Consider the following 24,960-nt stretch of genomic DNA (forward strand, 5'->3'; position numbering starts at 1 on the left):
TGTTTTCTGGTCTGTGCCTCCGTCTGTGTGTCCGTTCGCTTCAGGTTAAAGTTTTTGGTCAAGGTAGTTTTTAAAGAAGTTGAAGTCCAATCAACTTGAAACTTAGTACACATGTTCCCCAGGATATGATCTTTCTAATTTTAATGCCAAATTATAGTTTTGACCACAATTTTATGGTCCACTGAACATAGAAAATGATAGTGTGAAGTTCAGGTTAAAGTTTTTGGTCAAGGCAGTTTTTGAAGAAGTTAAAGTCCAATCAACTTGAAACTTAGTACACATGTTTCCTATATGATATGATCTTTCTAATTTTAATTCAAAATTAAAGTTTTGACCCCAATTTCACGGTCTACTGAACATAGAAAATGATAGTGCGAGTGGGGCATCCGTGTACTATGGACACATTCTTGTTTACTCTCTTTTGGTTGTGATTTATATTTAATGCTCAGCATGAAAACATAATTTATTCTGTGCATTCAAAGCAGCCTTTTGTAGATTTTGCCATGGTGCAATTTGATATTTTTTGTATTTGAATGTGTTACTTTACATGTAAATGCAGTACTAGTCTATATTTATTTTTCTTGAGAAAAGATACTATTTTTAATTCTATAATATAAAAAAAAAAAGATGTGGTATGATTGCCAATGAGACAACTCTCTACAAGAGACCAAAATGACACAGAAATTAACATTTATAGATTACCATACTGCTTTTCAAATATGAAAATACTGTCAGTTTGCCTCTGTCTAAACCTCAAATGACTCATTTATGATTATATTATTATTTTCAGGAAATCGAAGTCAAACTTGGCCAATCTAGATAACATTGAAGCAGAATATATAAAAAATCTACAGCAGCAAATCTACTTCCTGGAACTAGAATCAAATTATCTATATCCTTTAATAAAACAATATTCAGGGAAGGAGTATTTTGATCACCACTACATCAAAGTTCTCTAATAGGCCATTAATATATATATATATGCAAGTCTGCTTTTAAATTTACATTGAAAATGAATTATGCAAATTTGCAGGACTCTTTCTTTTTATTTAAGTCATATCCTGTATAAAAAGTAAGTTGATATAACCTTTATTTATGCTTGAAAAAAATTCAATGTTATTGTTTGAATATGAAGAAAGGGATAAACTGGAATATAAGCAAACACCAATGAATCAGTAGTTCAACACTTAAAAGATATGATGCTATTCTTTGATAAAATGACTTTTACTTATTTTTTCTTAACTTGCCTACTCGAGACCAAGCAAAGAAAGCAACAGAAATGCATCCAAAGATGACAGCCGAAGCAGAAAGAATGTTAACAAAATTGAGAGTAAGTGTTTTACTGGTCATGGAAATGTGATAGTGTGAGCAGACATGATGTCCCTATTATTGACACATGTTCTTATTTAAATAGTGTCCTATGTATGATTGATGCAAAATAAATATGATATATAGAATTTGAATTTAAAGTGCTGATTTTTTAAGAAAGAAATAATAATAAATAAAGTGACAACTTGATTGGAATATTAAGGACATTGCTCTTTGTATCCAAAATGATCTTCATTCTTGTTTATTCGCCTACCAATCAAGTGTTATATGTTTTTAGGGGACTGTACAAGACTTAAAAACATAACAAAAAAGAATTTTAAGTGGGTGTTATATTATAAACATTCATGATTTTTAGCTCACCTGGCCCAAAGGGCCAAGTGAGCTTTTCTCATCACTTGGCGTCCGTCATCGTCTGTCGTTATTAACTTTTACAAAAATCTTCTCCTCTGAAACTACTGGGCCAAATTTATTCAAACTTGGCCACAATCATTATTGGGGTATCTAGTTTATAAAATGTGTCAAGTGACCCGGTCAAATATTTATCAAAGGTACCAGGATTATAATTTAGTACGCCAGACACGGTTTTGTCTACATAAGACTCATCAGTGACGCTCATATCGAAATAGTTATAAACCAAACAAATGCAAAGTTGAAGAGGATCCAAAATTCCAAAAAGTTGTGCCAAATACAGCTAAGGTAATCTATGCCTGGGATAAGAAAATCCTTATTTTTTTGAAAAATACAAAGTTTTGTAAAACAGGAAATTTATGAAAATAAACACATAATTGATATTCATGTCCAACACCGAAGTGCAAACATCCAAGATGGCCGCCATGGCTAAAAATAGAACATAGGGGTAAAATGCAGTTTTTGGCTTATAACTCAAAAACCAAAGCATTTAAAGCAAATCTGACATGGGGGTTAAATTGTTATTCAGGTCAATTCTATCTGCCCTGTAATTTTCATATGAATTGGACAACCCGTTGTTAGGTTGCTGCCCCTGAATTGGTAATTTTAAGGAAATTTTGCTGTTTTTGGTTAATATCTTGAATATTATTATAGATAGAGATAAACTGTAGACAGCAATAATGATCAGCAAAGTAAGATTTACAAATAAGTCAACATGACCAAAAAGGTCATTTGACCCCTTCAGGAGTTATTGCCCTTTATTATCAATTTTTAACCATTTTTCGTAAATCTTAGTAATCTTTTAGAAAAATCTTCTTCTCTGAAAATACTGGTCCAAATTTAACCAAACTTGGCCACAATCATCATTGGGGTATCTTGTTTAAAAAATGTGTCTGGTGACCTGGCCAACTATCCAAGATGGCCGCCATGGCTAAAAATAGAACATAGGGATAAAATGCAGTTTTTGGTTTATAATTCAAAAACCAAAGCATTTAGATCAAATCCATACATGTGATTCTTCCGGCGGGAGTTAAAATCTCCCGCTTTTCAGACCCTCTTCCGTCCCTCCCGTTAAAATTTGAAATCTTCCGCTTTTTGAAAATGTCAATCGCGAAAAAATTTCAGTAGATATTTCTGTTTACAAAATAGATACAGACAGGGAAAAAGTCCTAGAAACTCTAAATTGATATGGGAAAAGTCCGAGAAAATCGGAAGTTTCCTGTAATGGAATTTGTGTCAAAAAGGTAAATAAGAAAATAGCCTGGAGTAATCAATGAAGGTGTTAAGGATTAGACTGTATATACAACAGTAAAAGATGATTGACATTTACCTAGTTATCAACTAGCTAGTTAAATAAACATGTCTGGATGATTAAAAGTGATTCTGACAATGGAACAGTGTTATATAAACATCGACTTTCATAAATTTTGATGCTGTTGAAAACATGGAACAGACTTAGTTTATATTAAACCTCAAAGACAATAAAATCAACTCAAATATGATATGTCTTCTATCTTTTCCAATGGAACACCTAAATAAGTGTGTTTGTCTTATTATTTCACAAAATGCAAACTGTATGTTATCACCAAATACATGCACCCCAGCATCAAATTAAAGAAGACACAGTATCTAGCCAAAACAAAAAAATGTGAAAGTCCAGTGCCAAGATTCATGACCATGCTTACTACACTTCATGCAAAGCTGACTATGGTGTCCCTAATTACTTGACCAAAAATATGGAGACAGCTACCCAACAGAAAGCTCACAACTTTATCAATTCAACACCTTCTGTTACAAACATTTTCAGTAGGGGTACAAAAGTTGCCTATGTGGTCAAAGCATATTTACTTATTGCCAACAATGTATGATGGCTGATTACTTTATCTTGAACTATATACATGATATAAAATTATGATGAACAAATATTTGAACCCCCCTTATCTTCTATTTTACCAAAGTTAGAGTCTATCTATACAAATCCTTGATTTTACTAAGTAAAAATGGCTATGTAGGTGCTTGAAGGTGTGGAATCATTGTTGTGTTTTAACAAAAAAGGAAGATATGCAGTTTAAACACACACACACAAATCTTGCGTATGTCGATAAAAAGGTCGATAAAAAATCTCCAGTTATGAGGCCCAAACTCCAGCTGAAAATTTCCAAATCTCCAGTTGTGGCTTGACAACTCTGTCACATGTATGCTGAAATCTGACCCGGTTAAATGTTCTACAGGTCAAGATCTATCTGCCCTGAAATTTTCAGATGAATTGGACAACTCTTTGTTGGTTTGCTGCCCCTGAATTGGTAATTTTAAGGACATTTTACTGTTTTTGGTTAATATCTTGAATATTATTTTAGATAGAGATAAATTGTAAACAGCAATAATTCAGCAAAGTAAGACCTAAAAATAAGTCAACATGACCAAAATGGTCAATTGACCTCCTAAGGAGTTATTGCCCTTTATAATCAATTTTTAACATTTTTCATAAAAATAGTAAAATTTCACTATCATTTTTCACTGAAACTAACTGGGCCAAGTTCATTTTAGATAGAGATAATTGTAAGCAGCAAGAATGTTTAGTAAAGTAAAATCTAAAAACACATCACTATCACCAAAACACAATTTTGTCATGAATCCATCTGTGTCCTTTCTTAAATATTCACATAGACCAAGGTGAGCGACACAGGCTCTTTAGAGCCTCTAGTTATAGATAGAGATAAACTGTACACAGCAATAATGTTCAGCAAAGTAAGATTTACAAAAAGGTCAACATAACCAAAATGGTCAGTTGACCCCTTTAGGAGTTATTGCCCTTTATAGTCAATTTTTAGCCATTTTTCGTAAATCTTAGGAATCTTTTGCAAAAATCTTCTCCTCTGAAACTACTGGGTTAAATTAATCCAAACTTGGCCACAATCATCTTTGGGGTATCTAGTTTAAAAATGTGTGGCGTGACCCAGCCAACCAACCAAGATGGCTGCCATGGCTAAAAGTAGAACATAGGGGTAAAATGCAGTTTTTGGTTTACAGCTCAGAAACCAAAGCATTTAGAGAAAATCTGATATTAAGTTAAATTGTTTATCAGGTCAGGACTTGAATTAGTAATTTTAAGGAAATTTTGCTGTTTTTGGTTATTATCTTGAATATTATTATAGATAAAGATAAACTGTAAATAGCAATAATGTTCAGCAAAGTAAGATTTACAAATAAGTCAACATGACGGAAATGGTGAATTGACCCCCTAAGGAGTTATTGTCCTTTACAGTCAATTTTTTACAATTTTCCACTGAAACTACTGGGCCAAGTTCATTATAGATGAGAGATAATTGTAAGCAGCAAGAATGTTCAGTAAAGTAAGATGCACAAACACATGACCATCATCAAAACACAATTTTGTGATGAACCCATCTGCGTCCTTTGTTTAATATTCACATAGACCAAGGTGAGCGACACAGGCTCTTTAGAGCCTCTAGTTTAAATCAGCCACTAACTTGAACTGGCCCAAGGTTATTTGCAGTGACTTTTAAACCGAAGTTACCTGCTGAAGTTGGATAGTGTTTCCATTTTGTACCTCATCTTATTATATATTCACACAAAAAAATTTCTTTATTTCAATGCACTGATGGTGTTTTAAATCAGACTCTTAAATACTACATGTAGTAGGAAATTTGTATCAGATCTAGACTTCATGCTATTTCTAATGTTAAGTTTATAGAATAACTATCTGCATGAAGTTTTATATATTATCAGTCTATGCAGCTGGAAATAGATAGTTTACAGATGGAAATAAAGAAGAAAGAAACAATAATTGCGGTGACCAATACTGAGAAAGAGAAAACATTTGAGAGGCTGCATGATGAAGAAGGTACCTTTTACATTTAATATGATACCTATTCTCTAAGTGGCTGGTATACTGCAATCAACTGGCACATTTATTCTTCACTCCGTCATTCTATCTCCCTCTGTATGTGTTTCCCTTTTCTGTCCCTTAACTTTCTTTACATATTTCTCAGCTACTGGATCTGAAGTGATTTTATATTTTGTCTGGAACTTATTAGATGAGTTGTACTTTGTAAGATATTATCAGATTTCCCAAGCAGTCTTTACATATAATTTCTACTATGAATGTTTATTATACTCCCGAAGCATGGATTTAAGGGATATTTATGCACAACATTACATCCATTTTCTTGTTTTCTTTAAATTATCATTCAGAGTAAGTTTTGTGTTCCTTAAGTTCCAAAATTCATTAAATTGTTGCTGTATATACATGTATCCTGAGCATAAAATTTGTTTACTTTAAACATTCATTTCTTAAGATATTTTAAAGGCCAGAGATGCTTTTTTAGAACTTCTCTGATGAGAAAGATTTTTTTGTAGCTGTTTACATAATCTTTCTTTTTTTTTTTATAAGACTTCTTGAAGTATTTTTTTTACTATGTGATCCTTTGAAATGCATACTAAAAATAATTGTAAAGAAATTCTGAACTTTCAGCTGCCAGATCCAGAGATAAGAGAAACCTAATGGATGAAATAATAGAGCTTAAGAAAGAGAAAGATATGATGGACAGGGAATTGAACCAGAAAGATTCTCAGTTGTTTGATGCCAAAACTGAGCTTGATAAGAGTGCAACTGCACTTAAAAATGCTGAAATAAAAATCCAGTCCCTTAGGAGTCAGGTAATAAACAATAGTAATGACAAAACTACCGAAACATGTCAAGGAAAACTGGTATCCACAAAAATATAGGAATCCAAATAATCACTGTAACTGGAAATACCCATTCTAAAAATGAATAGATCAAAGTATAATGTATCAGATGCAAAATACTCTGTAGATTAATACTCCATATAAAAAAACTTTCCAGATATCAAAAATGGTTTTAGACCAAACAGAGGTTAAGGGGGCTCCTGGGTATAAATGATTTTTTTTTTCCTAATATAGGATTTCGCTATATTTTTTCATAAATGAACTTTATCATATACTTAAAAGAAAAATGAAATAAAAAAATGGAGTCACCGTTTATTTAAGCTAAAATCTGCCTCTGGAAGAAGCATACATTTTTGTTAATGTCGTTTTTTTCTGTTGAACTAATAGGAGAAAAAGAAGAAATATCGAAATAAAACAATAACCTAATATAAGAAATTGCTTAAATTTTAAAAAAATTTAGTTTATGTACAGCTTATTTGAAAACAATTATAAAAAATATAGGTCACCGATGAGTTGAAAAAGATATTTCAAATTTAAGGCAAAAAAATGGCATTTTTGTACCAAAGGGAGATAATTTGGAGCTTTTTCAATTTTTAAAGTCATCTGGGGCCAAACCAAATCAATTTTTTGGGGTTGTTTTTTTGTACCATATCATAAAGTAACAACTAGTAGTGTAATAAATAAAATTTGTAATGAAAAAATTAAGGTTTAATTTTTTGCTAAAATTTTTGTACCCACGAGCCACCTTAAGCTAGCTGTAAAACCAGGTTCCATTATGTTCTACATTTTTTTTGTACATAGAGAAAATAGAGAATACCTGTACAAAGTTAGGAATTTGACCGTTGTCAAAGCCGTTGTTATCTATTCGTTTGATGTGTTTGAGCTTTTGATTTTGCCATTTGATTAGAGACTTCTCTTTTCAAATTTCCTTTGAATTCAGTATTTTTGTGATTTTACCTTAATGTGAGCATTATGTTCAGGTTAGTTTGAGAATTTTGTATTGTTGCTGGATTGTGTATTGGATTTCATCATAGTTGTTGTTATGTTCTGTAGATACATCAAATCTTAAAAGATCTTTCTGAGAGGGGTAGAGATATTTCAAGACATGATGTCTTATCTGACAGTAAAGTCAGAAAGTATGATCTATCTCCTATGAGGAGTATTTTGTCTGACGGAAGTTTCAGAGAGTATGAGGAGTCCCTACCTAGAAATGATAAATGTTATGAGAGTAATTCTGAGAAGAATGAAGAATATTCTGACAAGCATATAAGAAATTATAAGTTGTCATCTGATAGTGGATGTAAAGATTGTTGCCAATCTTTAATTTAAAAACAATATCTTTGGTTTCTGGATATTAAATAATGACTAAACAACTTTTAAAAGTATAAGAGATTATTATTATCAATAATAATAAATACAGGTAAATGAAATACAATAGATTAAAATGTTTGAATGAGTTTTTTGTGTATGCAAAATTACCTCTTTGAATCTTTGAAGATCTGTTTAAATTCGTTTCGTTATAAGAAAGATCCGGTTTTTATAGACCTAAGCACGCCTTATCCTTGCGTGTAATAATATAGTCCGTTGCCGGTCAAGGTTAAATGTGTTTATAAAAGTTATCGAGAATGTAAACATAGAATTATACTGAAGGAATGGACAATTTCATCCGACTTTACGCCAAATTACGAATATAAAGCAGGTAAAATGCAGTAACTAATGAAATGTAGTATTAATAACAACTGGAAAACAATTGATGTTTCCCGAATTCCACATGTTGGCGGAATTTCGTAACGCAAAATATGAAACTGTCAATTTTGCCGGGAACATTATTTTCGGCTAAACAAAACTATGAAACTATAATTAACGTTCATAACACTGCCCTCCGTCAAATTAAATTTCGTCTCGAAATTACAAAAAATATTAAAAGTGATATTTTCTCAAATTAAAATTAAGCGATTTTTACAAGCACCTGCCCTGGAGCTTATGAATACATGTATACAAGTAAATTGCAAATTTTATATATGCATATAAATATTTCCGGTCATGTCTCGATTGATTGGATATCAGGATATCACGACACGTATTATTGGTTATGTTAACAATTATATCAATGAAAATAAACACAATTTATATACAAATAAATGTCAAGTATGAAGAAAATTAAAAATGTTCACATTTTCTTTTTGGTACCACAACCACACTTCGTATCCTTTTGTTAGGTTCCTGGTAACTCCTCTTTCTATCCTTTCTTCTTTCCTCCTTCTCGCTCGTCTGGTTTTCTTTATTTTTCTGGTTTTGCACATGTAGTTCTGCTTTAGTTTGGTTAAGTTCAGATTTTAAATTCTTTTTGGTTTCTTCCATCTTATTTAAATAATTTTCAAATTGATTTCTTTCTTTGACTAAAGTGTCTGTTAGATTTAAGATCTCTTCTTTAAGAGTAAAAATAGTTTTATCTTCCTCTGTACATGTCATTTCAACAATCACCACTTCCTCTGAATATTCAGGTACAGGTTCAATAGGTATGTTACTGGGTTGAACACAAGTATAATCTATTGGTATGAGTTGACCATTGGGACTTACATGTATGTCCAACTCAAATTTCTTATCGGACTCTATACAATAAGCTTTATCGGATAGAATTGTATGACAGGAACTAACAGCACTAATATGCTTTGGGAAAGAGCTTAAATGTTTCTCCCATTTAAATTTGTTGATGGCTCTAAATTTACATAAAACACAAAAATATGGTACATCATTCTCTGGTAAATGTCTTTTTAAAAAATGATCCACAGCATTTTTCCTTTTTCCTTTAAATTTACAAAGGGAACACTGTAGGAAAACCATTTTACTGAAAATACATAAAATTAACAAAATTTTTATAAATCTTAAGCTATATTTCTATTATCATATCAACTTATAGTACATGTACATGTACAAGCTGATTAGTATTTTATGAAACTCTTGTCAATCAGAAGTACAGGACTTAAGTCTGTCAAAATGAACTATTTCAATTTTATTCTTATAAGATATTTCATATACCACAGGACTTAAAACTTTTGTAACCTTATATGGACCAACCCAAGGTGACTTAAACTTTTTGTTAATGTTTTTATCAAATTTATAGACAAGGGACCCAACTTTATATTGACTGTGGAAAATCCTAGTATCGTGATCACGCTTCTGTCGTTCTGCATATGATTTCAAGTGATTGCGTGCAATACTGTAAACTTCCATCATCTTAGCTCGTAATCTGGTGATATACTGATCCTCGTTGTCGTAAACTTTTTCCTTTGGAAAAGGAAATAAAATGGAACTGGAAATGTTGATTTCCCTTCCCAGCATCATGAAATTAGGTGTGTGTCCAGTTGCTGGATGTGGACTACTTCTATAGGCTGATCAAAGAAGATTTATATACAAATCCCAATTATTAGCATTAGAATTTATGAAACTTTTTATCATTCCAGCTAATGTTCTATTAAATCTTTCTATCATTCCATTTGATGATGGATGATAGGCTGTGGTCCTAGTCTTGGAGATTTCTAGTAGTTTACATACTTCTGCAAATAACTGGCTCTCAAAATTCCTTCCCTGGTCAGTATGGATCTCCAGTGGTGCTCCAAATCTGGCTATAAATTCCTGAACCAATTTCTCTGCTATAATGTCAGCATTTTGATGAGGAATTGGGTAGACTTCCATCCATCTAGTAAAATAGTCGCCTATGACTAAAAGATATCTATTCTTGTTTTTGGTAATAGGCAAAGGTCCCATGATATCAATTGCTATGCGATCCATTGAATTGCCTACTCTGTAATCCACCAGAGGTGCAGTTGGCTTTCTTGAAGAATTTTTTAATCTGTTACAAATCTGGCACATTTTAATGTGAGATGTTACATCTTTTCCAATTCCATACCAGGTGAAATTTTGCCTCATCTTGTCTTTTGTCTTTGCAACTCCTAGATGTCCAGAAAATGGTGTATCATGACAATTTATCATGATTTCCTTTTGAAGAATTGCTGGAACTATTAACTGTAAATTGTATTTGTCATCTTCGTCTAAAATCCATTTTTGGAATATTACACCCTCTACAAGTACTACATTCTGCCAATTCAACCAGTAACGCCGTACAGCAGGGTTCAAACTTGCCGCCTTATCTCTATCTGGTATAGAACCACTACTCATCCATTGGTGAAGAATTTTTAGATTTTCGTCCTCTTTTTGAAATACAGACATCTCCTGATTAGTATACTTGGCTAACCACGTTCTGTTTGTACCTGGATTTTTGTAATGTTGTTGTCTGGTTGTGACCCTTATTTTACTCTCTGTGTCTTTACGATGATCTATCTTGCTGCTTAATTCTTTGATGTTGTCAATTTCCAACTTAAATTTCTGCCAGTCCTCCATTAGGCCTTTGCAACATTTGCAGTCTTTCTTATATTCATCTCTCTTCTGGTGTTCACATAGCTGATCATTGTAGTCTAACCTTGACAGTGCATCAGCGTTGCTATGTTTGATACCAGGGCGGACAGCAATATCAAAATCATACTGTGCTAAGGACTCAATCCACCTTGCTAATTGACCTTGAGGGTCCTTAAATGAATACAACCATTTGAGTGCAGCATGATCAGTTCTAATGGTAAACTTATTGCCTAACAAATAATGTTTGAAATGGTGTATAAAAGTCACCATTGCCAAAAGCTCCCTTCTTGTCACACTATATCTCTGTTGGGTTTGGTCTAACTTTTTAGAGGCATAAGCTATGACTTTTTCTTTTCCATCTTGTATCTGCTGAAGGACACCACCTATACCAATGTTTGAAGCATCTGTGTCCAAAATGAATTTTCCATCCGGCTTTGGATATGCAAGTATAGGAGCTGTGCATAGTGCTGTCCGAAGTAGGTCAAAACTCTTTTGCACTGCATCTGTCCATTCAAAAATTGTATCTTTCCTAGTCAAATGACTCAATGGGGCTGCAATATTACTGAATCCTCTGATAAATTGTCTATAATAATTACAGAGTCCCAGAAATTGTTGTATTTCTTTGGTGTTGCTAGGTGTTTTCCAATTTTGAACTCTTTCTATTATCTGTGGGTTAGGTTTCACTCCATGCTTACCAACAATATGCCCTAAATACAAAATTTCATCCTTAATCAAATCACATTTGGATGGTTTTAACTTTAGTCCTGCTTTCTTCAATCTAGTCAGAACTTCTCCTAGGTGTTGAAAATGTTCATCTATATCAGAACTAAAGATAATGATGTCATCTAGATAAATCAATAAGGTTTGCCATTGTAATCCACGGAAAATGAGTTCCATGCACCGTTGAAATGTAGCTGGCGCATTACATAATCCAAATGGCATCTTGGTATACTCGAACAACCCATATTTGGTGATGAATGCTGTTTTTGGAATATCATTTTCTTCAACCTGCAGCTGCCAGTAACCACTCTGTAAATCGAAACAGGAGAATACAGAAGCTGAGTGAAGACAATCGATGCACATATCTATTCTTGGAATCGGGTAGGCGCATTTAATTGTTAGATCGTTCAAAAATCTGTAATCAAGACACCACCTAACAGTTTGATCTTTCTTCCGTACCAGGACGACATTTGATGCCCAAGGTGATGTGGAAGGTCTGATGACTCCGTTATCCAACTGGTCTTTTAAATTTTTCATCTCTTCACCTTCAAATCTAATGGGAGTACGTCGTAATGGCTGTCTTATTGGTGCTGCTCCAGCAGTATCAATTTTATGCTTTACAAGGGCACATGTACCTAATTCTGTTCTATTCGAAGCAAATGCGTCCTTATTTGTCAGCAATAGATCTCTTAATTTCTGACGATTAACTTCATCTGTAAGATTCTTTGAGCTCCTTTCATACAGATCCTGCAAAAAGTCTGGCATCATTTGAATATCGACCTTATTCATCTGGTTACCATCATTTTCTGCACCACTGATCTTCCGTATCTCTGAGCTTTCAGTCCATGACTCTGGAATTTTAACTGCTTCCTTATTTCCTTGATCTGTCAAAAAATCTTGAAGAGTTACACTGTGTTTACTATGTATACTGCAACTATTGGTTGATGTACCACATCTATTAATCTTCTTTTCTTCAAGGTCAATGACTTCTGATATATCTTGAACAGGATGAAGCTCCCCTAGCAGATAATTTTTTCTCAATTTGACAGGGTGTTCATCAAGGTTGATTAATCTAACAGGTACTTTACAACTGTGAGCATCGACTAATGTCCTTGCTACCATAATTTTTCTACTATCTTCAACAATTGGTTCAAGTATAGAATACCGGCTGGACAATCCTTCTGTGTCATAACCCTCTCCAGCAATAATTATCTCAGAATTGGCTGGTATAGTAATTGCTTCTTTTATCCTAACTCTGGCTATACCATCTATTTGTCTTGTGGTTTGGCATTCTATCCATTCACCATTTAATTGGAGTCCCCTCTTGCAGTTGATAGTTATGTCCTTTTCATCAATCAGGTCACATCCTAACAATACATTATCTCCAATTGGGGCTACATACATGGGCCATGTGAAAATCTCATTTCCTAGTTTCATCTCTATCTGTGCTATTCCCCTTGTTGTCATATGCTTCCCAGCCTCAGCAACCACTAAATTCCTTGTTGCCTTCTTCAGTTCTGGTCGCATGTCTTTTGGAATTTTAGAATACAGTTCCTCACTCAAAACTGTCACCTCCGCTCCAGTGTCAATAACTGCCTTGGTTTCAACCTTGTTAATGACCAAAGGAACAGTAATGGTAGCTGCCCTTACCCGATCAATGACGATATTTTTCTCTATTGCCTGACTCGGTTCAGCACTGCCAATTACATCACTAGGTGTACTCTTCTGTAATTCATCAAATCCCTCAAACAACAAATTCAAGCTCAGATCATGAGTCAATGCATCAAATTCATCTCCACATGGTCCATTCCTGGTAGTTATATCTTTAACTTCAATAATTTTATCAATGGCTGATACTTGGTCGACAGTCTCAGCCCTTATTAGTTTAAAGAATCATCTTGTGTCTCATTGCTGTTGGAAAAATCTCTGTTTTCTGTATTGCTTTTACTTTTCTTTGGTTTTTTACAGTCTTTGATGTAATGCCCTTCTTCATTGCAATTAAAACATCTTGTGGTTCTTGTTTTTGTTCTATTGTCTTTGTTATACGGCTGGTTTTGCCTATAACCTTGGTTAACATTTGGTTTGTTAAATTTTGTCATTTCCTTCTGAATTATCTCCCCTAATGACTGAGTGATCCCTCTTTCAAATTGTGTAAGCCTCTCCTCAGTTACATATCTTTTCCCACCAACTTTCCTTATTTCTATATCATCTTCACCTTCATCAAAATTAACAGTTTCCTGCATACTCAGCTGACGGATGTTTCTATCTTTATTTCCTCTTTTATATGTTTCATACAGAGTCACCTGGTGGATAGCTTCGGTCATACTGGTAATTCTCTTTGTCAGTAACTCTATAGCAATGCTCTGGTCAGGTAATCCCCTTAACATGTACTCTACACTCAATGTACTGTGAGTGGCTACGTCAATAGTTGGAAATGACCGTCTGACTAGCATTTCTACTCTGGAAGCATATTCATGGATGTTTTCTTTGCCCTGTTTCCTTAATGTATGCAATTCTTGTCTATACGTCTCTGGATAACCATGGTCACCAAATCTATCAGACATAGCTGCACATAGCCCAAAGAAAGATCTTTTGGTCTCTGGTGAGAGGTAGGACGCATAAACCATTGCCTCATCTTTAAGTGCTGTTACTAATTCAATGGCTTTAGTATCAGTATCCCATCTGTTTATCTCTGCAATGAGCTCGAACTGCATAAAGTAGGCATTCCATGGATCTCTGCCGTTGTAAAATGGCACTCTGTTTCTTCTCCCATTGTCTATCTTGGAGTTTTCAATATTATGGTACTGTTGCTGTGGTCTGCCATATTGTTGCTGTGGTCTGCCATACTGTTGTCTAGGTAACCAGTTTGATACTGGGGAATTGTTTGGATACTGCTGGTAGTCTGGACGTTGCTGGATTTCAGGCATGATTGTACTGGTACCAGAATAGTTTGGACGATGCTGGATCTCAGGTGTTGTCATATCAGCATATGCATATGATGTTTGTTGCTGGGTCTCTGACAATGTTGTATCCATGTATGTATGTGTGGAACGTTGCTGGGTCTCTGGCAATGTAATATTGTTGCAGGAATTTATTGAACGTTGCTGGGTCTCTGCATAACTATCTTGACTACTGACAACAGGGTCAGATTTAATCTGAGTGAAATGTTGAGTATTCATGTTCTTCATCTGAAGCTTTTCATTTCTTAATGACTCTAACTCTTGTCTCATCTTTACCATTTCTTCACTCTCATATGATTTCTGAAGTTTTTCATTTCTTAATGCCTCTAACTCTTGTCTCATCTTTACCATTTCATCACTCTCATATGATTTCTGAAGGTTTTCATTTTTTAATGCCTCTAATTCTTGTCTCATCTTTATTATTTCATCACTCTCCCATGATTTTTCTCTTGTTATAGTCGCTATAGCACTATCACTCTTACTTTGAGTTGGGAAAAGAAATGGGTTTGTGCTTACTTCCCTTTGAATATTATTCACAGTACTACTAAATGGCCTGGGGCTTGTATTTATTTCCCCCTGGTTTAAACTAATAGCCTGGTTTGATGCTAAATAATTATGAGACGTGACATCCCCAAATGAGCAGGTATCAATATTTGTAGATGCAACAGACCAAGTGGGAATAATTGAACTAGCTAATGTGGTAATTCCCCTACTAAGTGAATTGGACCCCTGTGGTATACGAGATCTGTCTCTTAAATTATACATTTTACTTTTAATTGCTAACTGAAATCAAGAGTTTCAATTTTACTAATCAACTTGGATTAAACTTTATCCTTGTTAATCTTGTAGTTTTTCAGAATTATTCAACTTAGATTACTTTTTATCCTTGTTGAAGTAGAAAAACAATTTCCTATGTCTTACTTTTAAAACACCTTTTAAATTATGAATATATCCTTATTTTGTGAAATAGACTATATAAATAACAAATTTGAAATAGACTATAAATTTTTCAACTTTGACCTTTTCCAAATATTCTTATATTTACAACTTAGATTTATATTTATCCTTGTTGTAAAAGAAAACTTTTGAAATAGACTATTAAATATTAACTTTGAAATAGACTATAAATATAATTACTGGACGGTCTGGACCTATTTGAATTATTATGGTCTTAATATTTAACTTGGATTCAGATTTATCCTTGTTAAAATAGACCTCTAAATTTAAACTCAACTTGGATTAGATTTTATCCTGGTTGATTAAAATTTATCTTTGTTGAATTGTACCCCTGAACTATTTAATTTCAACTTGGATTTATATTTATCCTTGTTGATATATATTAAATTTTAAATTATGACCTTTTCAACTTGGATTAGAATTTATCCTTGTTGATATAGATTCTGACTATCTATTATATTATATCCTTTTCAACTTGGATTAGTATTTATCCTTGTTGATATAGATTTTGACTAACTATTATTTTTTTTTATCTTTTTCAACTTGGATTAGAATTTATCCTTGTTGATATAGATTTTAACTAACTATAATATTATTACTTTTCAACTTGGATTAGTATTTATCCTTGTTGATATATATTCTGACTTACTATTATATTTTATCTTTTTCAACTTGGATTAAAATTTATCCTTGTTGATATAAATTTTAACTAACTATAAAATTATGACCTTTTCAACTTGGATTAGAATTTATCCTTGTTGAATTTAAAATAACTTAAATATATGATACTATAATTTAATTATATTCACCAACTGTACTATCTATTTCTCAGCCTTCGTTGAAGTGTCTTTTTTTTTATGTTTAGGTTTTTTTTTATGTGTAACCAAATATCATAAAATATGGACAGAAACAATGTATGTACTTAACAATTGCGTGCCTAATAAAATATTCACGTAGATTCTTAAAATTTTCTTAAGAAAGAAAACTAAATTCGCTGCCACCAGTGTAAAGATTGTTGCCAATCTTTAATTTAAAAACAATATCTTTGGTTTCTGGATATTAAATAATGACTAAACAACTTTTAAAAGTATAAGAGATTATTATTATCAATAATAATAAATACAGGTAAATGAAATACAATAGATTAAAATGTTTGAATGAGTTTTTTGTGTATGCAAAATTACCTCTTTGAATCTTTGAAGATCTGTTTAAATTCGTTTCGTTATAAGAAAGATCCGGTTTTTATAGACCTAAGCACGCCTTATCCTTGCGTGTAATAATATAGTCCGTTGCCGGTCAAGGTTAAATGTGTTTATAAAAGTTATCGAGAATGTAAACATAGAATTATACTGAAGGAATGGACAATTTCATCCGACTTTACGCCAAATTACGAATATAAAGCAGGTAAAATGCAGTAACTAATGAAATGTAGTATTAATAACAACTGGAAAACAATTGATGTTTCCCGAATTCCACATGTTGGCGGAATTTCGTAACGCAAAATATGAAACTGTCAATTTTGCCGGGAACATTATTTTCGGCTAAACAAAACTATGAAACTATAATTAACGTTCATAACAGTGGAGTTAATGAATATGATTTTTCATCGATGAGGAAAGTTACAAGATTTGATTTACCTCCTTCTGAAGAGGAGGTTTGTACTGATAGGGAAATGACTGAGGGACCTTCTGTGAGTACAGCAGCATGATGCATGACAGGAGATATAGATAATGTACTAGTCAATAGCAATAAAGTACTTTATGTATCCTCTAGTGTCAAATAATGCATGGGGATATAATAGTAGTATTGTTCTTCCCTGGAGCATTTATGATGAGAGGATGACGATTTTTTTAGCTGGCATATAAGGGAAAAAATGAAAAGTGGGAAGCATTTACAAAAACAGAGCATTTAAGGACAAAAACACCCTTGTGTAACCCCTATTCAGACATTACAAGATCTGGATGATTCATATTTTGGTACAATACAGATACCATCTGCCATATGTCCATTGTCCTTGATTTCATTTTTATGGGTCAGCAAATAAGAATAAGCAAAAACAAATATATAGTGTAACTTTTGGATAAAAAAAGTAGTTTGGTCAAAGGTACACAGTAAGGGATTTTGATCTCCAGTAAGAAGAATTGTTTTTGTGTCAGGTCATCTAACATTTTTGGTTAAGTCAAAGCACATTTTGTGATTTATTTGAAAGTGATAAATGTAAACATGCATACATATAAACCTATCTATTATTTTTATTATAATAGAGTTTTATATATTCAATAGTCATGATAGTAGATTTATTTATTTTGATTATATCTTTTTATCTTTTGCCAATATAAATATTTCAATGTAGAAATTAGAGCTTTTTTCAAAACAAATGAAAATATGTGCAATCATTGTACTTTATATGATTTATTTTGTATATGACACACTGAATGACTGAGGAAATATGTTCATAATTTTTTATGGTCATACATACAAATAATCCAAGTTCAAAATAAAGACATTTGGTATAAACTATGATTGACAATGAGACATTTATACATTATGTCCAAAGGTCAAAGATGCAAACAATGAACAATTACAGGTATGGCTTTCAACAATAAGCAAAACCTATTACGTATAGTAAGGTTTAAACAATTGCCTCATTTATACTTCACCATTGAAAGATAGTCTGTTTTTTGTAATTTTCATAGTTGGAGAACAAAAGAATTATTTCTGTTAATAGACTTGTGACTATTGAGAGCTGGTTACATAATATGTGGACATAAATCTGTTGTTACTGTCACTCTATGTAGTTGTCCTCTTGATGTCTTTTGGTTATTTATGTTGCCAGGTTGCTGTCTTATTTACATCAAACAACTCTCTATTGATTTCAAATACTTGATCTTCTCTTTTAGCTGGAACAAAGAGGTGAACAACATAATTTGACCCAGATAACTTTAGATGAGAAGAGGAGCGAGTTATTGAGTGTTCAGACACAGCTGAGGGAGCTGGAAGATAAATACTACAATAATACTTTACAAATACAAGACAAAGTAGCTAATGACTTAAAGGTAATAAAAATTTGTAAGGGTTCCAAGGAACCCAGTGTCTCGCCTACTTTTGCTGTAAATCGCAGGCTCAACAAAAATGAGGAAAAAAACAATAAAAATATTCCGCCTGATATTATCTTATGATTGTAAGAAGCTTCTGTCCAAGTTTGGTAAAAATCTAGGATAGTTAATGAATCTAATAAATGTTTTGAAAACTTTAAATGCAGACTGTATGTAATGTTATAAACTGGAAGAAAATCTAAAATCAAAGTAAAATACAGAAAAAATGGAGTTATCTTTTTACAAAATTTACTTCTGGATACTATCTTATGATCATAAATAAGTATCTGTTCAAGTTTGATACAAACCCAGGATAGTTTAAGAAAGTTATTAAAAAATTTTAAAAACTTTAACCACAGAGTGAATGTAATGTTTCCCTGCAGAAAAACTAAGTCCATTTAAAAGTAAAATACGGAAAAAATGGATTTATTTTTTTACAACATTTACTTCTTGATACTATCTTATGATTATAAACAAGCTTCTGTCCAAGTTTGGTGCAAACCCAGGATAGTTTAAGAAAATTATTAAAATTCTAAAAACTTTAACCACAGAGTGAATGTAATGTTTCCCAGCAGTAAAACTAAGTCCATTTAAAAGTAAAATACGGAAAAAATGGAATTTTATTTTTACAAAATTTACTTCCAGATACTATCTTATGATCATAAACAAGCTTCTGTCGAAGTTTAGAAGAAATCCAGTGTAGTTTATGAAAGTTATTAAAATTTCAAAAACTGTAACCACAGAGTGAATATTTGTTGCCGCCGCCGCCGACGGAAAGTAGGATCGCTTAGTCTCGCTTTTTCGACTTAAGTCGAAGGCTCAACAATAATAAACATATTTCTTTAACAGTGCAATGAAAGCTTCTAAATCAGGAGGCTACTCATTTATGACCATGTTTTCTTTCAAGTAGACAGTTCTAATAAGACTGTTTCAAAAACTAATAAGAAAACTGATAGTTGTTGAATAAGGAATTTTTATTAATAAGAATTCCATGAAAAAAACAAAAGTAAAATGGTAACTTTAATAATTTTAAATTTGGTTTTCTTTTCCATCTGAAAAGTATTTATTGGTAACTTTTTTATAAGTTAAATATATATTTTTTCAGTGTTGAAGGGGAGATAAATCTTCACAAGATTTAAAAAAAAAACTAAAAACAATTGACTTTATTATTAGGCGATGGATTTCACTAACTTTGATTCATTTCATACAGGTTATGTCATCAAATGAGGTACAGTTTATTATTTGCCCAGTGTGTGTTTGCAGTGATGTGTGAACTAACATTTTATTTTTCTCATTTTACAAAACCAAATTATAGATTGAAGCACTGCATAAATGACAAAGGGAATTGTTTTTATCACAATTGATGTGATACACTTCTTTCACACCTACACACACACTTAAAGTAAATAAAAAAAAAAATTTTTTTTAATTATTTTAGCTCATAATTTTAGATGCAACTTCTTAGTTAGAGCTGCTTTGACATTTAAATTATTGTAATAGGGATAAAAAAAATAATCTGCAATTATGATAAAAAAATGCTGGTTTATGATTTTACAGGCACAACTTTTAAATTAAACAGTTTGCTGTTGGTATGCCCTTGAATTGTTTTTAATATTGAGACCTTTCATAGCTTATTTTACCATTTGGGTTTTGCTCATTGGCAAAGGCCATACAGTTGTTTTCATCCTTGTCAGGTTACTGTATGATAGATGTCACATATTGGCAATCATGCCTCATCTTCTTATTCTTACAAATTAACTTAATATTTTTGAGTAACACAGTTTTCATTCTCCGGCAGTGATCTTTTAAGTTAATAGGTGCATATTGCATTTGAAAATTTTCAAAACCACTTTTGATAAAACTCTCAATATCATTAACCTTGCATAATACAACAGATAATATAGCAAGAAAATTATGTATCTTATTCATAGTCAATTTATCCTGCATGTTTAGTCAGCAACAATCAATCAATAATTTTAATTTTTACAGCCCTTTGTTGATGTTAGTCATCACGAATGCTTCTTTTGATTGTTCTCAGTTCTAGATTTGTTTGAAAATCATTTTAGTAGTCATATCTCCTTGTTCCCTAGAAAGATGCTGAAGGTTCCTCCTGCATCTGCTTGTATGTAATCGTATGTACCCATGTGTGCTACTGAAGACAGGTCATGGATACTAAAAGCCTCAACCATTTAATTATTTTTATAGGTGCATCTTTTTTTGACTGGCCTTAAGGTTAATCTAAGTTTTATTCTCAGCTATCAAGAATGTATGTTGTAAAAGTAATTGAACTCGATTGGTTGTGAACTGCAACTTAAGCTGAGTAAACAATAAGATTTTAGGGTATGGATTTGTACAGGCATTATATAATAACCATTGTTCTTTCTTTGTTAGGATGAGATTCGTCTGTTGAGACAGAATTTGAAGGAGACAGAAATGACAGCAGAACATGATAGATACATGAAGTCTAAGTTGACTGATGATAATGCCAATCTTGTCAGAGAAAATGCTTTACTCACTCAACAGCTTGGGGATCTACAAAAAGAAATTGAAAGGGTATTGTGTTAACTAGTTATCAACACTTTAATGATTATAGAGAATTTAAAAGAGGGAAAAAGTTTGTTGTTTGACAATTTTATCTCTTTTCTTTCTTTTTGCTGCTTTACTGTTGTCCTAAATTATTACTAATTGTTTTAGACACTTAATTTGAAATCAATATCCATGCTTAGTTTATTTCTCTTTTAACTTGAGGATTTTTCTATCCAAATTTCAATATCTCTGGTATAAGTCTATTTGAATACCAAGCAGCTATATGAATGATTCATTTATGGACAAAAAATGGTTTTCTTCAGAAAAGCAAAATTCCAGATGTGTTTATTTTTTCTGTATTGAATCTAAATGAGGTGGAAAATGTAAAATTTAAGAAATCTGCATTTCTCACATAATATGAGATTATACGGCTTTTGCCTAAATGAGCTTTTCTATCAATAAAATTAATCTTCATAAATCAGTAAAAGTTTTTTTAATTTTTAGTTGTAGTGTGATTGTAATATATGTCCATTGTCATTGACCTTATTTTCATGGTTCAGCAAATGGTACATGGGTTTCTTGCTGGGCATTTTGATAGTGGGTGCTGGTTTTAATCAGACTGCCTCCTGACCTCCTTTCATGTATCAGTGATCAAGGTTTAAGTTACATGATTTCTTCCATATCCCAGATACTATAAGCTGTAGGTCAACCCAATGAGGGGTATGGAATGATTGTAAGGGGTTTATGTCAGTCTGGCCTTAACCCCATTTCATTGTTCATTGGTCAATTTTAAGCTGACGGGTTTTGTTTGTGTGTTTTGGTCTGGGTTTTTTTAAGCACCATAAGCAATAGGTCAACGGCATGATTGGTCATTAAAGCAGGCGAGATTATTCAGCTTGTGCACTCTTGATTTACTAAATCTGGTATACTTCATAATTAAAAGAAATAATATGTTGATACCTTTATTATTTCAGGAACGTGGTGCTAGGCAAACTACTGAGTCTAGACACACTCAGAGTCACAGTGAATTAATACAATTAAGAGACAGGGAAAAAGATGCCAAGTTTGAAATAAGTCATCTTCAAGAACAACTTAGAAAAGAACAAGAGAAATCAAGACATTATTTAGAGAATGTAAGTCAATATAATTGTCATCTTTGGATAAATAAAAGAATCAGATGATAGATGTTCTCAAATTTCATTTGATAAAATATTGAAATGTAGGACTTTAAGAAAAAATTGTGATTTTATTAGCCATGTAACTCAGTCATGGTTCATTGACTTTGAATATTTCAACATTTGCATAATCAAAATTACCAAAAGGTGAGACGTATCTCTGTTATAACAGTTTATTTTAAAGTGTCTATTTCAAATAGACAGCAAAAATATTACAGTCTAAATTTCATTTTATGCTGGAGCAAATCATAAAAAAACGTTGGATGACTTCAGTTACATGACAAAATTATGTCCATAGCTGATAGACAAACACTGTCAACCAATCAAAAGAAACATTACATTACATCCAAAATTTAATCATTTACAGGGATTACAAAACTAATAATTACTACATACAATGAACCACATGCTGTATAAATAACTATTTATATGGTGTTTTTTTTAATCTTTGGCAGTAGATGAATTATAAAACATGGTGTAAAAACATGAGGAAAAATTTCTTTAATTTCAGTTAACAAAGACAGAATCTAGCACAACCACAACAGAACTACAGCTAAAGACTGTAAAGAGTAGAGTTTCAGAGTTGGAAAGTTTCCAGCATGCAGTGGAAAGAGAATGTGAACAACTACGCAAAGATAAACTGCTTTTGGTGGATCACGTCTCAGAAATACAGAGAAAGGTTTGTTATATAGTGGAGGTGGTGTTTTTGTCTTACCTCTGATTACAGAATGTAATCCATAGACAGTAAGAAATCAGATTCTTACATTGAGATGGAAGAAGACCAGCCACAACCATTTTATTAGTTCTAAATTAAAATATAAATATTTACAGATTAAAGTTAATTTTTTTCTAGTTGACTTTTTAACCTATGGACTTAAAAAAAACAATCTTACATTTTTAAAATTTTTTTGATATTGAGATGATCTTAAGTTTTTAATGGGATAACTAATGATTGCAAATCATTTATGAGTTTTGCTATTCAAAATCAAAGATTCAGTTTAACATTATGGGAGAATAATAAATGTTCATATAGTACAGCCAGGTAATCAAGACATTTCTTCAGATTCAAGTATTTTATCAGTATTTACTAAGTCTTCTTATTTTGTTCATTGATTTGCAATAAGTCCTATTTTGGGCCTATGATAAAAATAAAAATGAGTAAATAGTGTATACAAAGGTCATACAAGAATGAAAGACTTATTTTAATTTCCTGACTCTCTGCTTTTTTCTCTGTTTTTAGCTTGAGTCAAAGGAGCAGGAGATAATGTTGTTGAGATCACAGAACCAGACAATGGAAGGCAAGCTGAGGGATACAGATAGAATGAGTATGATGGAATCATCTATGCAAAGTCAGAAATGGGAGGAGTTTGAAAAGTTAGCAGAAAGTATGAGGTCATTGTCACATACAATGTCCCATACTGGTTCCTCTACAACCAGGATCCAGCAGTACTGAAGGATGCAACAAGGAAGATTATCATGACTATATAGTGATATATTTATTTATTTAAGTTACCCAATTAAATTGCTACATGTTATGTAGAATAGTGCTTTTAAAGTTAATTGAATGTCATCTGGTATGTTTGTAGTATTGTATGATTTCCTACAAAATAATGTTTAGTAAAATATGATGAAATCATACAAAGTTTCAAGTTTCAGAAGTTTACAAATGCAAAAAGGTCATGAAGGATGAAACAAGTTACCCTCAGATGTTCAAGGGTTAAAGATAGAAATTAAAAACATATTGTATAACAGCATAATTGCTCTTAATTGATATATTTTAGCTGTCAAATTTACCAATAAAGTTGTAGTGCATAACTGTCAGCTTGTTGGATGCAGAAGAAAGTGTATATTTTTTTTTACATCTAATAAGTTTTGCATACAGAGTTATAATTGTGATTAAAGGGAGATAAATCACATAATTTACTATGGTATTTTAGGATTATTAAAATTGAAATTACAATTATGATAACTCGATTAACGTTTTATTGATTTAATTTTATCAAATATTTTTTTAATTTATGCTTTTTTTTATCAGTTAGTTTGTTAAGTCTAAGTAGTCTGTAAAGTGACTAAGATTACTTTTCAAAGATAATCTCAAGATTTCTGTATAACCATATAGACGATGAAACTGAATACTATTATTAGAATGCAGGCCCTTAGACAAATGGATGGGATTATTTGAGGGTCATAAAGCTCTCACTTTTATCTGTGATAGTAATTTAGACCCCCATCATAAATTGATCACTACTTACTCATAGTAGCCATGCAATGCAAGAAAATATTAAAAATACACAAAATAGAAAATATTAAAAATACACAAAATAGAAAATATTAAAAATACACAAAAGATTATCCACTGATTTATCTTTATCATAGTTCTTATATATATAAGATTTTTTAAATCAAACAAATTTAAAAACAATGTTTGTTATTGGTAAAACACTCCCTATTCTTTGTCACTAGCAACTATTTGTCATATAAAATGAAGTATGTAACATATAATAAAACAGATAGAGGAAACAGTTTATTCTGTTAGTTTTTTATCTCAATTACAAAAATGTACTGGTATCTCTCTTGTTTTCTGTCCACTTATATTTTTATTATTTTATTTTTACATATTTTATGCATGTTTTTATTGTTTATTAAATGATACAATTTTTAATG

The 24,960-nt window shown here is 32.0% G+C and overlaps 1 protein-coding gene across 4 annotated transcripts in view; it reads left to right on the forward strand.

Annotated features, from left to right (window-relative positions):
• LOC134691230 (GRIP and coiled-coil domain-containing protein 2-like) overlaps window positions 1–24,960 on the forward strand; it is a 29,792-nt gene extending 4,832 nt beyond the window's left edge. For 3 of the 4 annotated variants that reach the window (XM_063551599.1, XM_063551595.1, XM_063551598.1), the window contains 10 exons: window positions 791–892; window positions 1,252–1,330; window positions 5,488–5,602; window positions 6,233–6,417; window positions 18,401–18,556; window positions 19,806–19,823; window positions 20,987–21,148; window positions 22,096–22,254; window positions 22,808–22,975; window positions 23,537–24,960. In XM_063551599.1, coding sequence (XP_063407669.1) covers window positions 791–892; window positions 1,252–1,330; window positions 5,488–5,602; window positions 6,233–6,417; window positions 18,401–18,556; window positions 19,806–19,823; window positions 20,987–21,148; window positions 22,096–22,254; window positions 22,808–22,975; window positions 23,537–23,749 — 1,357 coding nt within the window. In that variant the 3' untranslated portion in view covers window positions 23,750–24,960. The remainder of the gene's footprint in view (window positions 1–790; window positions 893–1,251; window positions 1,331–5,487; window positions 5,603–6,232; window positions 6,418–18,400; window positions 18,557–19,805; window positions 19,824–20,986; window positions 21,149–22,095; window positions 22,255–22,807; window positions 22,976–23,536) is intronic. The other variant, XM_063551596.1, reaches the window with a different exon arrangement.

Source organism: Mytilus trossulus, chromosome 11 (assembly GCF_036588685.1).
Source record: "Mytilus trossulus isolate FHL-02 chromosome 11, PNRI_Mtr1.1.1.hap1, whole genome shotgun sequence".
NCBI lineage: Eukaryota > Metazoa > Mollusca > Bivalvia > Mytilida > Mytilidae > Mytilus > Mytilus trossulus.